Source organism: Scleropages formosus, chromosome 16, assembly GCF_900964775.1.
Source record: "Scleropages formosus chromosome 16, fSclFor1.1, whole genome shotgun sequence".
Taxonomy (NCBI): domain Eukaryota; kingdom Metazoa; phylum Chordata; class Actinopteri; order Osteoglossiformes; family Osteoglossidae; genus Scleropages; species Scleropages formosus.
The window spans coordinates 25,620,164-25,635,274 of NC_041821.1; the positions used below are offsets into that span (position 1 = coordinate 25,620,164).

At 46.7% G+C, this 15,111-nt stretch overlaps 1 protein-coding gene across 4 annotated transcripts in view; it reads left to right on the top strand.

The window, feature by feature from the left end:
• Positions 1-15,111, top strand: part of LOC108919681 (contactin-associated protein-like 2) — a 392,807-nt gene that overhangs the window by 200,937 nt on the left and 176,759 nt on the right. For all 4 annotated transcript variants that reach the window (XM_018727885.2, XM_029258941.1, XM_029258940.1 and 1 more), the window contains exons 7-8: positions 1,824-1,967; positions 10,452-10,710. In XM_018727885.2, coding sequence (XP_018583401.2) covers positions 1,824-1,967; positions 10,452-10,710 — 403 coding nt within the window. The remainder of the gene's footprint in view (positions 1-1,823; positions 1,968-10,451; positions 10,711-15,111) is intronic.

Sequence of the window (15,111 nt, forward strand, 5' to 3'; positions counted from 1 at the left end):
ATGAAATTGCGCCTTTTTGTGCTAATGATCTTGTCATCTGTGCAAGATAATACTTCTTTGAATCTAAATAGGAAGATTTTAAAATATAAAATGAAATGTATAAAATGAGATAGGAACAAACCTTGGAAATGTTGGGGAAGGATTAATTGGGAACACGGGGTGGGAATTGGGGGGATGGGAGGGTGCAGTGGTGCAGTGTGCACCCTGCTTGGGACAAGCGGCTTTAGATGGTGCGTGTGTGTGTCTGGGTGGGAATGGGTTGCTACTTTGGGGATTTACCAGATATATCTATAATGTAATTATTTTATTTATAATATGATCAAAGACAGAGCTTCAGCAACATACGGCAAGCTTTAGGTTGTAAAATTGGCTCCATGTAACCAAAGTTTAACATCTGTGTCATTGATGTTTGTCAAACCCACTGGTGTGAGTGTGTACATTGGGCAGTAATCCAGCAGATGTTCTGCAGTTTGTTGCTATAATTTAATTTAATGTTTATTATGTCATTATAGGGGGGTGCGGTGGTGCAGTGGGTTGGACCACAGTCCTGCTCTCCGGTGGGTCTGGGGTTCGAGTCCTGCTTGGGGTGCCGTCCTGGGTGTGTCCCCTCCCCCTCCGGCCTTATGCCCTGTGTTACCGGGTAGGCTCCGGTTCCCTGTGACCCTGTATGGGACAAGCGGTTCTGAAAGTGTGTGTGTATATATCATTATAATTTAATGATTTTACATCAAGTTGGGGGGGCATGGTGGCGCAGCAGGTTTGGCCAGGTCCTGCTCTCCAGTGGGTCTGGGGTTCAAGTCCTGCTTGGGGTGCCTTGTGACAGACTGGTGTCCCGTCCTGGATTCGTCCCCTCCCCCTCCAGCCTTGCGCCCTGTGGTGCCAGGTTGGGACAAGCGGTTTCAGACAATGTGTGTGTGACATCAGTGAATTTTCTTCTCTGTCACATGCATGTGTACTGGTTTATATGGTGGTATGTGACAAATTTACTGTACTCAAGAATCATGCATCTGCATCCAAATCTCTCCTTCTGTTGATGTAGTGCACTTTTTGTATTGTTCTCGGAGATGTACATCACTTTGGGGAAAAGGGTCTGCTCAATGGAATAAATGTAATTGTAAATATATGGGAAGCAAGGTGACATAGTGGGTAGCACTGGTACCTCACAGTGTATGGGATTGTGGTCTGAGACTTGGATTTGAATCCAGCTCAGCCTGTATGGAGTTCGCATGGTCTTGCTGTATCCACATGGGTTACTTCCAAGTTTACGCCCACATCCTAAACACATATTTCAGCTGAACTGATAACTTTAAGTTGCCCTTACTGCATGAGTAAGTGTTTTACATGTACAGATGAGTAGGTGACAGTAAGCTGTGGCAGATTTTCCAGGAACTGTAGGCAGAGTAGCTATTGGCAAACAAATTTTTAAGATTTATGGGAGGGAGGGAAAAAAATGAAAAAGTGGTGAAATAGGGGAGAATATTGTCAGAAAGAAATTTAATGCAACTAAAACTCCCAAGTTACTTTTTGAAAACATAATCCCCAAATGTCTAGGCATTTCTTAAAGCTTCTTTCTTCAGTTTCACCATAAATTATACTGTATAATTTAGCACTGGAATACTGCAAAATCCATAATTTCAGTAAATCAATGTAAAATGCTAGTACATACTGAGATTCATACATCATGTATTACTGTAATAATTAAGCAACATTTTTTTTTGCTGTTCAGTATCTGTTACCTTCATAATGTGGAAAGCAAGGAGGAGATTAGCTGATAATCTGAGGTATGGGCTGATAATGAATTTCCTTGCATTCTGTGTCCACAGCTGAGCTTTGGCGGGATGCCCTTCTCGGGTAAGCCCAGCTCCGGAGGCAGGAAGAATTTCATTGGCTGTATGGAGAGCATCAACTACAATGGTGACAACATCACTGACCTAGTCAGGAGGAGGAAACTGGACACGTCGAGTTTTGTAAGAATCTGCAGTTTTCTGTTTTGGGGAGTCTGGCTTTAAGCATAAAGGGAACCTCAGATGAACATACTGCACAAATACACTTCTTAATGATGCCTTTTCTCCGAATGAAAACCATGTCCTTAGGATATAACATTGTTGGGTTGCTAGTTCAACAAGAATTTATGATGACCTCTGATGTGTTTGTGGTATTTATTATATCTGGGAGAAGATTTTGCGGCTGTGATCAAACAGGAAAGCACAGAGTAAACATGAATCCCAGTCTTCTCTAATAACCAGCTATAATTGCTTGCTTGCAGCTTCATGAGAAAATTGAAATTATTACCAACATCTCGTATTCTTTGCCTAAACAAAGCATAAATTACTTATGGTTACTCAGTAAAACATGCAGTAAGATCAGAAAAGATGAAGGATGTTACAAGTGGAAAATGATTTCCGGTGTGTGACCAAGTTGACATACAGTGTTTATCAGCATTGGACGGCAAGCTTCTCATAGCCGTTAAATTAGCGTTGCCTTCCTGATGTTAATTTTTCACATAAAGAAGCACTTTCTTGCACAGTGACACAAAAAATTAACTGGATGAAGGTATTGGCTGAGCAAAATATTTACAACAATGTGTTGCTTAATCGTGCAGTATTCTTTGATTCAGCAGTGGCAGATATGATGAACAATGGACAGTGTATTACGAAAGAGTGACAGTTATGTATTTTCTTGTTCTAAAATGAAGAAAAACTTTTTGATGTGTCAGGAAATGGTATTGGTTCAAAACAAAGGGAAGCATGAGATTGGAATGTGGAAAAGGTTATAGCAGCAAGTTTCAAGTTTATTGTCATAGATACAAGTACCATGTACATGTTATTATTATTATTATTATTATTATTTTTATTTTTTATAGAGTGCTCTTCTCACGTAGTGACACAGAGCGCTTTAACACAGGCATACAGCAAGAAAAGTTGACATGTAAAAAAAAATTGACATTTACATGTATCATGAAAATCTTCCTGAATGCTTCCTGAATGCAGCAGGAGGATCAAAGAAATGTAACAATATTTTTAAAAATACAGCTGGTTTTTTACAAACCCCATTTCCAGAAAAGTTGGGACACTTTCTAAAAATGCAACAAAAACTAAAAACTAATCTGTTCATTCACTTGAATTTTTATTTAACAAACAAAAGGACAAAGATAAGATTTCAGTGTTTTAACTGATGAACTTAAGTCGTTAAATATAAACAAATTTAGAAATTGATGCCTGCAACACACTCAAAAAAGTTGGGGCAGAGGTATGTTTACCACTGGGTCACATCACCTTTTCTTTTAATTACACTTTGTAATCGTTTGGGAAGTGAAGAAATCAGTTGTTGTAGTTTTTCAAGTGGAATTTTTGACCATTCTTGCTGTATGCAAGACTTGAGCTGCTCAACAGTCCGTGGTTCCCGTTGTCTGATTCTTCATGAAGAATCTTCTGTCTCTTCATGATGCACCATCCATTTTCAATAGGAGATAGATCTGGACTGTAGGCAGGCCAGTCAAGCACACGCACTGTACGCCTCCGAAACCACACTGTTGTAACTCATGCAGAATGAGGCCTGGCATTGTCCTGCTGAAATAGACATGGAGTTCCTGGGAAAAGACGTCATCTTGACGGCAGCATATGTCTCTCCAAAATTCCAACATAAGCCTACGCATCAATGGTGTCTTCACCTATATGCAGATCACCCATGCCGTGGGCACTGATGCACCCCCATACCATCACAGAGGCTGGTTTTTGCACTTTTCATTGGTAAGAGTCTGGATGGTCTTTTTCATCTTTGGCACGTAGAATCTGATGTCCGTTTTTCCCCAAAACAAGCTGAAACGTAGACTCGTTGCCATGTTCCATGTCCTGATGTGAAAGGACGGACGCAAGTGCAGGGCAAACAGGAAGTTTATTAGGAAAATCCAATAACCGTGGTCACAGACAGGCAAGAGTCACCAAGGGACAATCGTCGTTCAAGGGGAAGATCCAGGAGGCAAAGCTAAGAAGAAGGCGAGGGTCTAGGAACACAGGAAAGCCAACCAAGTAGGAGGGTTCGGGGATCGGGGAGCAAGGAGTAGGGATCACAGGGCGATGAGCAAGGAGCAGGAGGGCGAGGGGCGAGGAACAAGGAATGATGAACAAGGAGTCACAGCAAGGTGTGTCGTGAGAAGCTTGGGCGCGAGGTGAACAAGGCTCCACGCCAGCCTTGGTCCTGTCTCTGCCTTTTATGCTCCCGTCCTGACTGGTTCCCAGGTGTAGCTCGTTGCACCGGTAGCGTTGGCGTGGCAGTATCCCCCCCTCCAGGTGCGGCTCTAGATGCTTGGCGAGGGCCCAGTGGACAGCCCTGGGGTCTGGGAGCAGGCTGGTCCACGTGTTCCCTGTGAAAAGTAGAAATCAAGTCAGGGTCTAAAATGTCTAGAGCTACCACCTAGCTCCGTTCTTCTGGCTCACACCCCTCCCAATCTACGAGATACTGAAAGGTCCCTCCTCGGCGGCGAGAGTCCAGCAAGGAGCGGATGGTGTACACCGTACCATCCCCATCCGGTAGGGTTATTGGGGCAGGCACTGCCGGCTGAGACTGATGTAGCAAGGTGGCCACCGGTTTCAAAAAGGACACATGAAATGTTGGGTGAATTCTTAGGTGTTGAGGCAACTGAAGTCTATATGACACAGGCGTTATCCGGTGGAGTACTTTAAATGGGTCTAAATACTTGGGGCTGAGTTTCTTTGAGAGGTAGGTCCCTTGGAGACCCCGAGTGGACAGCCACACTCTCTGGCCTGGCACGAAGGAGAGAGGTCGCCGGCGGCGGTCTTCTTTCTGCTTGATACAGGCCTGTCTTTGAAGAAGATGCTTCTTTACCGTCTCCCATACCTTCCCGCTGTTTCTGTACCATTCATCCACAGCAGCCACGTTACTAGAACTGGGGTGCCACGGGAACAGGGGAGGTTGATAACCTAGGATACACTGAAAGGGGGAGCACCCTGTGGAAGTATGTGTCAGTGTGTTATGAGCATACTCAGCCCATGGGAGGTATTGGACCCATTGCTGAGGCTCGTCGGAGCAGTAGCTCCGAAGGAACCTGCCAATATCAGGTCAGACTTACTGTGACCCCCTAGCTTCTTCCAGAAGGCCCTCCATAGCCTGGAAGTGAATTGGGGCCCCCGCTCGGAAACGATGTCTTCTGGGAGACCATAAAAGTGAAAGACATTGTGAAACAGCAATTCAGCTGTCTCTAGGGCAGTGGGTAGTTTCGGAAGGGGAACCAAGCGGCAACCCTTCAAAAACTGGTCTAGCACTGACATTATTGTGGTATTACCTTCCGAACTCAGTAGGTCTACCAACAAGTCTAGAGCTATATGGGACCACGGGCGGTTAGGAACATGCAGGGTTTCTAGGAGACCTGCGGGTTTCTGGGTAGACGCCTTTGATTGAGAGCAAGTCTGGCAGGCCTGCACGTAATCTTGCGCATCCGCCTTAAGTGACGGCCACCAAAACTTTTGTTGTAACAGTGTCCGAGTCTTGCTAAACCCTGGATGCCCGGCTGCGGGATGGTCATGTGCCCACTGGAGGATGGTGGCTCGTAAGCCTGGAGGGACATATTGTTTGCTGGCGAGTTTACCTGGGGGTTCTGGCTTGGAAGCTTGTGCTTGGCTCAGGTCCTGAGTAAAGTCCCATTGAATCGGTGTTACGAAGCACGTTCGGGGTAGGAAGTAATCGGGTTCCTGGTGCCCGTGTCGCTCCTCAATTATTTGAGATAGGGCATCTGCTTTGGTGTTCTTGGACCCAGGCCTGTAGGTGACTGTGGAGACAAAGTGAGAGAAAAGTAGCGCCTACCGAGCCTGCCGGGGGTTTAGGCAACGGGCAGACTGTAAGTATTCAAGGTTTTTATGAACGGTCAAAACAACAAAGGGTTGTTTGGTGCCCTCTAACCAGTGCTGCCATTCTTCTAGCACCAATTTTACAGCGAGCAGTTCCTGATTTCCGATATCATAATTCCTCTCTGCTGCAGGCAGTTTTCTAGAGAAGAATGCACAGGGGTACATCTTACTGGGTTGGCCTTGGTGTTGAGATAGGACCGCTCCCATTCTGGTCTCAGAGGCATCCACCTCCACGACGAAGGGCAGCTCCGGATCTGGTTGGCATAGAATGGGCGCTGATGTGAACCAATGCTTGAGGTCATTGAAGGCACACTGGGCTTCTTCCGTCCAGGGTAGTCAGGGTCTCTTGACAGCTGTCAAGGCCGTTAACGGGGCAACGATTGAGCTGAAGTTTCTAATGAATCGACAATAAAAGTTAGCAAAGCCCAGGAAGAGCTGAAGCGCTTTAGTGGTAGTGGGACGGGGCCACTCTAAGATGGCCCTTACCTTTCTGGGGTCCATCACTATTCCATCACAGGTGAGTATGAATCCAAGGAAGTATACCTGTTTTTAGTGAAACTCACACTTTTCTAACTTCACATACAAGCGGTGTTGTAGCAACTTTTGCAGTACCTGTCTAACCAGTTGAATGTGGGAGTTCAGGGCCGCGGGGTAGATCAAGATGTCATCTAAGTAGACGAGGACCCCGTTATTTACCAGGTCCCCTAGAACATGGTTGACAAATGCCTGGAAGATGCTCAAAGCATTTGCTAGACCAAAAGACATAACCTGATACTCATAATGCTCCATGGTGGTGCTGAAAGCGGTCTTCCACTCATCCCCTTTTCTTATCCGGATGAGATTATAAGTGCTTCTAAGATCCAGTTTCGTGAACCATTGGGGGTGACAGACTTGTTCTAAGGCTACCGTGATCAACGGCATTGGGTATGGGTACTTTATTGTTATGTTGTTTAAACCCCGGTAATCAATTCAGGGGCAGAGTCCCCCATCCTTCTTCTCGATAAAAAAGAACCCTGCGGACGCAGGTGAGGTGGATAGACGTATGATCCCAGAGGCGAGGGCTTCAGAAATGTACTGTTGTAGAGCCTGTAGCTCGGGGCGTGACAAGGGATATATTTGGCTGCGTGAGGGTGTGGTACCTGGAAGGAGGTCGATCGCACAGTCCCAGGGACAATGAGGCGGCAGCTCCGCTATTTGGGTTTGACTGAATACCTCAGCCAGGTCGTGATATTCTTGTGGGATGGGGCTTTGTCGATCGTTGTTGACCCCTTCTATGGAAGTGGCCCGGCGTGTCAGCTTCAGACATGATTCCTCACATTGGATCCCCCAGGAGACCAATTCTCCAGAACTCCAGAGGAACACTGGGTCATGGCAGGACAGCTAGGGAAAGCCAAGAATGTCAGGGACATCTGGCGAGGTTATTAGATAAAATTGGATAGTTTCCTGATGACACGCTCCCACCGTAGCTTGCACTGGTCCAGTCTGTGCTTCTACATTGCCCCCTCATAACAGCTGACCATCCAGTGCATTAATTCTCAGACACATCTGGCACTTCACTTGAGGTATTTTATGCGTTTTGGCAAATGTGGTATCCATAAAACTACCCGCAGCTCCTGAGTCAACCATAGCCTGAGCCACCACCTCCCCTAGTGCCCCAAGATAAAACAATGGGTACAGTGAGACGGTTGGAGTGCAGGGTTCCACTCACCTGGTTAACTGGCTGCACAGGGCATTGAAGCCGGCGATGTCCTGGGGTCCCGCAGTACAGGCAGAGCTGCTCCTGTACTCTCCTCTGGTGTTCAGCTGGGGTAAGGCGGCCATGTCCCAAATGCATCAGCTCCGGGTCCCCACTGCTGTGGCTGTTTCTCTCCGGGGGCGGCCTGGTCCTGGGTTGCATATCCCGGCCAGCCGCAGTCTTAATAAACCGGTCCAAGGTCCACTTTTCTCCTCGGAAAGCCATCTCCTTACGTATGCGCGTGTTCAGCCCTCGTCTAAAACATGCTAGTAAAGCGGGGCTGCTCCAGCCACTACATTCTGCTAGTGTGCGGAATTCGATGGCATAATCGGCCACTGGTCGGTCCCCTTGTCTAATTTCAAAAAGTTTATCACTGGCGCTTTCATCAGAAAGAGGTAGTCCAAAAACAGCAAGAAATCGGGTCTTAAAATCTTCCTATGTACAGTGCATGCAGTTTTCCCATGCCGCTGTTGCCCAATCCAGTGCCCGGTCTGTGAGCAGCGAGATCAGGTACGTGATTCGGCTGTGATCCGAACTTTACACATGCGGTAAGCTGGAGAACACAAGCTCACATTGCATGATAAAACCTGCGCAACAGGCAGGGTTACAGTCATAGCGTGGCGGAGGTAGCAGGCGTGGGTCCTGTTGCGGCAGCGGTGGAGGAGTTGGAGTGGCATCTCGCTGGGCAGGCGCTGCACACGCAGGTGAGTGCGGCTGCTCCTCTGAGGTGAGCAGTCCCTGTTCTTGCAGCACGCTTACCAAAACCTGGAAGCCTTCAGTGAGCCTCCCGAGCATGTGTTCAGTTGTGCCCAAACATGCTCCCTGAGCGGAGAGGGCTCGCTGGAAACGTTCCGGCTCTGCTGGGTCCGTATTAGAGGCGGAACCTTCTGCCATGTTCCATGTCCAGATGTGAGAGGACGAACCCAAGTGCAGGGCAAACAGGAAGTTTATTAGGAAAATCCAATAACCGTGGTCACAGACAGGCAAGAGTCACCGAGGGACAATCGTTGTTTAGGGGGAAGATTCAGGAGGCGAAGTCAAAAAGAAGGCAAGGGTCCAGGAACACAGGAAAGCCAACCAAGTAGGAGGGTTCAGGGATCGGGGAGCAAGGAGTAGGGATCACAGGGCGATGAGCAAGGAGCAGGAGGGCGAGGGGCGAGGAACAAGGAACTATGAACAAGGAGTCACAGCAAGGTGTGTCGTGGGAAGCTTGGGCGCGAGGTGAACAAGGTTTCGCGTCAGCTTGGTCCTGTCACCGCCTTTTATGCTCCTGTCCTGACTAGTTCCCAGGTGTAGCTCGTTGCACCGGTAGCGTGGGTGTGGCACTCGTCTGACCACAGGACACGTTTCCACTGTCTTTCGCTCCACCTCAGATGACTTCAGGCCCAAGGAACTTGGCAGCGTTTGTGCACAAAATTAATAAATGGCTTCCTGTTTGCATAATTCAATTTCAAGTTGCATTTCTTGATGCAGCAGCGGACTGTGTTGAGCGACAATGATTTTTCAAAGTACTCCCGAGCCCGTGTGGCTATGTCCATCACGGTAGCATGATGGTTTCTCAAACAATACCGCCTGAGTGCTCAATGGTCATGCGTATTCAGCAGCGGTTTCCAGCCTTGGCCTTTATACACCGAGATTTTCCCTGACTCCCTGAATCTTTTCACAATATTATGCACTGTAGATGGTGAAAGACCTAAATTCTTTGCAATCTTGCGCTGAGAAACACCGTCTTTGAACTGACTGACAATTCTCTCACGAAGTTTGGCACAAAGTGGTGAACCGCGACCCATCCTTGCTTACAAAGACTAAGTCTTTAGTGGATGCTCCTTTTATACTCAATCTTGATAACCTCACCTATTACTGGTTAAACTGCTAATTGTGGAACCTTCTAGAACAGTGTTACTTGTAACCTTTTCAGTCTTGTTTTGCCTCTGTCCCACCTTTTTTTGAGTGTGTTGCAGGCATCACATTCTGTTCTTTTTTATATCTACAAAATACAATTAGCTTTGTCGTTGAAAACACTGAAAATGTTTTCTCTGTACTTTTATCAGTTAAATGAAAGTTCAAGTGATTGAAAAAATTACAGTTTTTAATTTTCGTTGCATTTTTAGAAAGTGTCCCAACTTTTCTGGAAATGGGGTTTGTATTTTTTACTATGAGCTCTTAAAAGGTACTTAAAATTACCGTTTAAGAATATATATATATATACACAGAAGTCGTCATTTTTTTGTTAGTTCCGGTTGCTGGAAAGGTTATTTACATTTACATTTATATTTATTCATTTAGCAGACACTTCTGTCGAAAGCGACCCACATCTCAGCAAAATTACAATTTATGCATTACATTAAGAGAAAGAGTCTTAGCTGCAGACACGTGACTCAAGTAAACCTAGTTTGTTACCTACCATTTGTTGCACCAAGGTTCATCATTCAAGTAGGTGCATAACACACAATCAGTTTATTCGCGTCAGTAATTGATTTTGGGGGGATGCGGTAGCGCAGCGGGTTTGGCCTCTGCCTGCTCTCGGGGGGGTGTGGGGTTTGAGTCCTGCCTGCAGTGCCCTGCAATGGACTGGTGTCCCATCCTGGGTGTGTCCCCTCCCCCCAGCCTTGCACCCTGTGTTGCCAGGCTAGGCTCTGGCTCAGCACAAGCAGCTTCAGACTGTGTGTATATATGTGTATACATGTTTTTGACCACTTTAGAACAAGTAGCAATAATTTTCATTACAAGATTTTGTGTTCTACGGATCAAATTTTTTTGTTAAAATTTTGATTATTTGGCACTTTCTTTATGAACTTTTCATTATCTGCTAGGACAAGGTGTGTTTAACTCCTCCCCATCCTTGTCCACAGCGCAATCTGAGCTTCTCCTGTGCAGAGTCCCACACGTTTCCTGCATTCTTCAATGCCACCAGCTTTCTGCATCTCCCTGGGCGCAGCGAGCACCACACCGTCTCCATTAGCTTCATGTTTCGCACCTGGAACCCTAGTGGCTTGCTTCTCTTTAGCATACTAGCCGATGGAACACTAGAGGTGGGCCTAAGTGACGGCAAGGTCTCCATCCACGTCGATGTCACACAGAAGAAGAACACTCGCATTGAGATCTCATCAGGTGAGCCCTGCCCTAGCCATCCATAGTCACATCTCTTCTTTTATCATTCAATGTTAGTCCACACATCTATAAATGGACACTTTTACCCATCCACTCAACTGTTTAAAACTCACAATGAGTCAAAAAATACTTTCATATGTTAACTAAAGAAGAAAGGAACCTTAAACATTCATTCTGGTTGCATACTACTTGCTTTATAATGCTGTATTTTGCTTTCAGTCTCCTGTAAAATCACAACAAAATCAGTCAGAGCACATTTTTTTCCAGAGTCCAGAATTTTTTTTACTCTGTACCTATACACAAAAGCTTTCAAATAAATCCAATTTAAGGTCATGGGAACTCATGTAAATGTTGACACTTATTTTATAAAGAATATTTATGTTTTTTTATGTTCATTATTTGCTACACTTGTGCAGCCATCTGAAGTTATTGCTATTGTAAGAGGCTCTAAGCAAGTAAGGTGAAGTGGGGCAGAAGGTTCAAAATCTTCCACTTTTGTTTGGTCATTCATCTTAGAGGTCCTGAGGCTCCCCTGCATTGTCCTGTACAATCCATGACTGTCAACTAAGGCCCTGCAGAGAGCAAGTGTCACCCTCTTATCAAGAAGCCTAGTTATTTGGAGGTTGCGTCTTACATTCATAGCCTTTCAAATAATCCTTATCCACAGGGTCACCCATTTCTTCTGTACTGAACTAACTTTGTGAAGCACACTCATAAATGTGCAGGTTCTTTTTGCAGCTGGATAATAATACTACTTGTCATTTGTTTGAAGATAATCCTGAAAGCTAAACTTGCCTATTATATCTTCAGAACTACAATGTTTACAATCGTATGTCTATCAGATTGACTGAAGCTCCTCCTACTGTAGATTTGATGCCTTCACTGTTAGTTTCCCTTGCTAGCAGTTGCCTATTTTGTCTTTTGAGAATTATACTTGAAACACACACTAATGTATTCAAACTTTATAAACAGTATTTATGCTTCATCTTCATAGCTGTATCGTCACATTATTTGAATACCTGAACATTATACTGGATTGTTCTTAAAAACTACCTCAGCATAAAGACATGCAGAAGACTATGATGAATATGCTTGTTGGAATCAATCAATCAATCAATTTCGGTCAGTATTTGGTTAAAAATATATGTTGACTACTTTAAAACAAGCAACAAGAGCAATTTTATTCATCATATGTTTACACTACAACATTTTATGATGACTGCTAAAGGTCATAAACAGAAGAAATAATCCACTTAAAGGGGCCATTGGCCATAAGCATCGTAGTAATATGTGCTGCTATGAATTTCTTAAAGTGTTTTAAATACAGAAAGTCAGTTAAACATGTAACATGAATTAAGTATGGCTTCAGGAGCCTGAACTGTTTCTGTGTAGAGGAGAAGTCCTCTGGACTTCTGACATCTGTGGTTCATTGGCTCCGTAGCTGAGCACTGACTCGCTCTGTGGTCCCACTCTGTCCAGAATTCCCATATACAGGGAACATGTCCATTTACCGCAAACCATCCTGCTTCTCAGCAGGAGCAGACTGCTTACCCACCAACTGCTTACCCACCAACTTTCCGTAAATGGTCTTTGCACTTATGAATAAGCATTTTAATATTCTTTAAAATGAGCATGCATTTCCTAATGGTCTGTAGTTAAGCATGCTTCCTGAGGGGGTTCATGTGTAATTGCCTTATCCTACTGCCTTTACATACTCATGATTTTCCCCGAATCACATTACTCCTCCACGTAGTCAAGGAGGAATGAAGTTAATGGGGTCCTTTTCTCTCTTTATTATTATGGGTGACTGAGTCTGTCAGAAATGCATAAGGCTTACAGTCAGATATTATACATTCTCTGTAGGTGTGTTAAATTTCTGAATTACTGTAAGAGGAGTAGTTGTTAGACTTTACTGTTGGTGAGTTGTGAGCTTTCAGTGTTGTGAACATCTAGACAGAGCTGTTGAGAGCAGAACTTGAAAAAATTCAATTTGAGGATGTTCCCACAAAATAATACTACTACTAATAATAATAATAATACACACACACACAGGCTGAAGCTGCTTGTACCAAGCGGGGTCACAGCAAATCAGAGCCTAAACCGGCAACACAGGGCACAAGGCTGGAAGGGGAGGGGACACCAGTCCGTTGCAAGGCACCCCAAGCAGGACTCAAACCCTAGACCCACCAGAGAGCAGAACCCACCCCACCCCCCTCTCTAATAATAATAATAATAATAATAATAATAATAATAATAATAATAATAATATTAATAATGCAACAGACAAGACAGGAGACAACAGATGCAGTGCCTGTCTGTGAAGGGGTTTTTTTAGTCTTGGTTTAGGGAGAAAGAAGGGGATGGAAAAGTGGGGACAGGGAACAGGTAGGATGAGGCTTTGCGTAGGTCAGGGGAGCTAGGAGCCTTCAGTCAGTCCGGACAGCATCATCTCCGGGCTCGGGTTCAAATTTATGCTCCTCTGCGTGGATTCGCTCTCCTTCTCCGTCTCCATCTTTCTCTCTCGCTGCCGGACACAGGGGAAGAAACAGGGAGTGCAATCAATCCCAGCTGCGACCACTTTGTCCTCATCTCCGCCCCCTTCCCCTGCTGCCTCGGCATGCTACACTCCTCCACCACCACTGTCAGGCCTCCGGCGGGGCCCCGTGGGACCCACTTGCACCGCCCCACTCCTTCCCCACCGCGAGAGGAAGTCGGGCACCACCTGGTCCCGACCTGGCCAGTGGACAAGCCAGAAGCGGTGGGGCTGCAGGCCCAAGTACCAGCGAGTGAGGTGGGGGTGGAGTCCTTCATAGTGTGCAGCCACTGCAGGGGGCGTGGTCGGTACACAGGGCGAATTCCCGGCCCAGGAGGTAAAAACAAGGGGAGATGACCGCCCACTTGATCACCAGGCACTCTTTTTCAATGGTGCTGTACTTGCGTTCTGGGCCTGTCAGCTTGCAGCTGAGGTACAGCAGAGGGTGCCACTCCCCTTTCACCTCCTGGGAAAGGACCGCCCCAATCCCTCGTCGAAGGCGTCTGCCTGTAAAAGAAAGGAGAGAGAAAAGTCAGGACAGGTGAGGACAGGACTCCTACACAGCGTTTCCTTGATCTTCTCGAAAGCACTCTGGCATTGCTCCGCCCACTGGACCAGATCCAGGGCCCCTTAGCAGGTGAGATCTGTCAGGGGTGCAGCCAAGGTGGAGAACCCCGGGATAAACCGACAATAATCATTTGCGACCCCCAAGAAAGATCTCACCTGTTTTTTCGTCTTGGAGACCGGACAAGCTGCAATAGAGGCTGTTTTGTTGATCTGGGGCTGAATCTGTCTGTCCACCAAGAGGAACCCCAGATACCGTACCTCTCTCCTTCCAGCCGCACACTTCGCTGGGTTTGCTGTGAGGCCCGCTTCCCTCAGGGCCTGTAGGACCGCCTTAAAGTGAGCCATGTGCCACGGCCAGTCAGGGCTGTACACAATGACGTCATCCAAGTAGGCCACGGCGTAGCTGGTGTGAGGCGTGAGGACCTTGTCCATGAGTCGCTGAAAAGTGGCTGGGGCCCCCTCTAAACCGAAAGGGAGCGTGACAAACTGGTGCAAACCAAAAGGAGTAGAGAAAGCCAAGGTCTCCTTGGATTCTGGAGACAAGGGAATCTACCAGTAGCCCTTGGTGAGACTCAGTGTCGAACAGAAACAAGCAGATCCCAGCCAGTCCAGCAACTCATCCACCCGGGGCATGGGGTAAGCATCAAACTTTGTGACCTCATTGACCCATCTGTAATCTGCACAAAAGCGGATAGAGCCGTCTGGCTTAGGGACCAATACCACTGGGCTGCTCCAGTCACTGTGGGATTCCTCGATGATCCCCAGTTGCAGCGTTTTTTCGAGTTCGTCCTGTATCATTTTTTGCTTATAGACAGGAACGCAATATGGTCGACTACGCAACGGCCCGCCCCCTAGAGTCTGAATATGGTGCTGAATGAGAATCGCCCGACCCAACAGAGGGGAGAAAATGTCGGCAAACTCCTGTTGCACCAGGGCCGCCTCCCTCCATTGGGGCTCAGTGAGACCGGGACCTAGTGTGAGGGGGAGGGGTCTTTGCCCAGGTCGGGCAACTCCGGGCCCAACTCATCCCTTTCCAGGTCCGCGGTGGCTAGGGTGGCAAGCGGTGCCTCTTGCCAGCATTTAAGGAGATTGAGGTGGCATATCTGCCATGCCCGCCCACGCCCCCCCCCCCCCCCATGGGATCGGAGGACCTCATATTCAACGTCCCCTATGCGCTGTGTGACCATGAAGGGCCCTTGCCACTTAGCAAGCAATTTGGACTGCAACGTGGAAAGCAGTACAAGTACTTCCTTGCCCAGGGTGAAATCTCGTAACTGTGTCCCCCTGTTGTAGGTGCACGC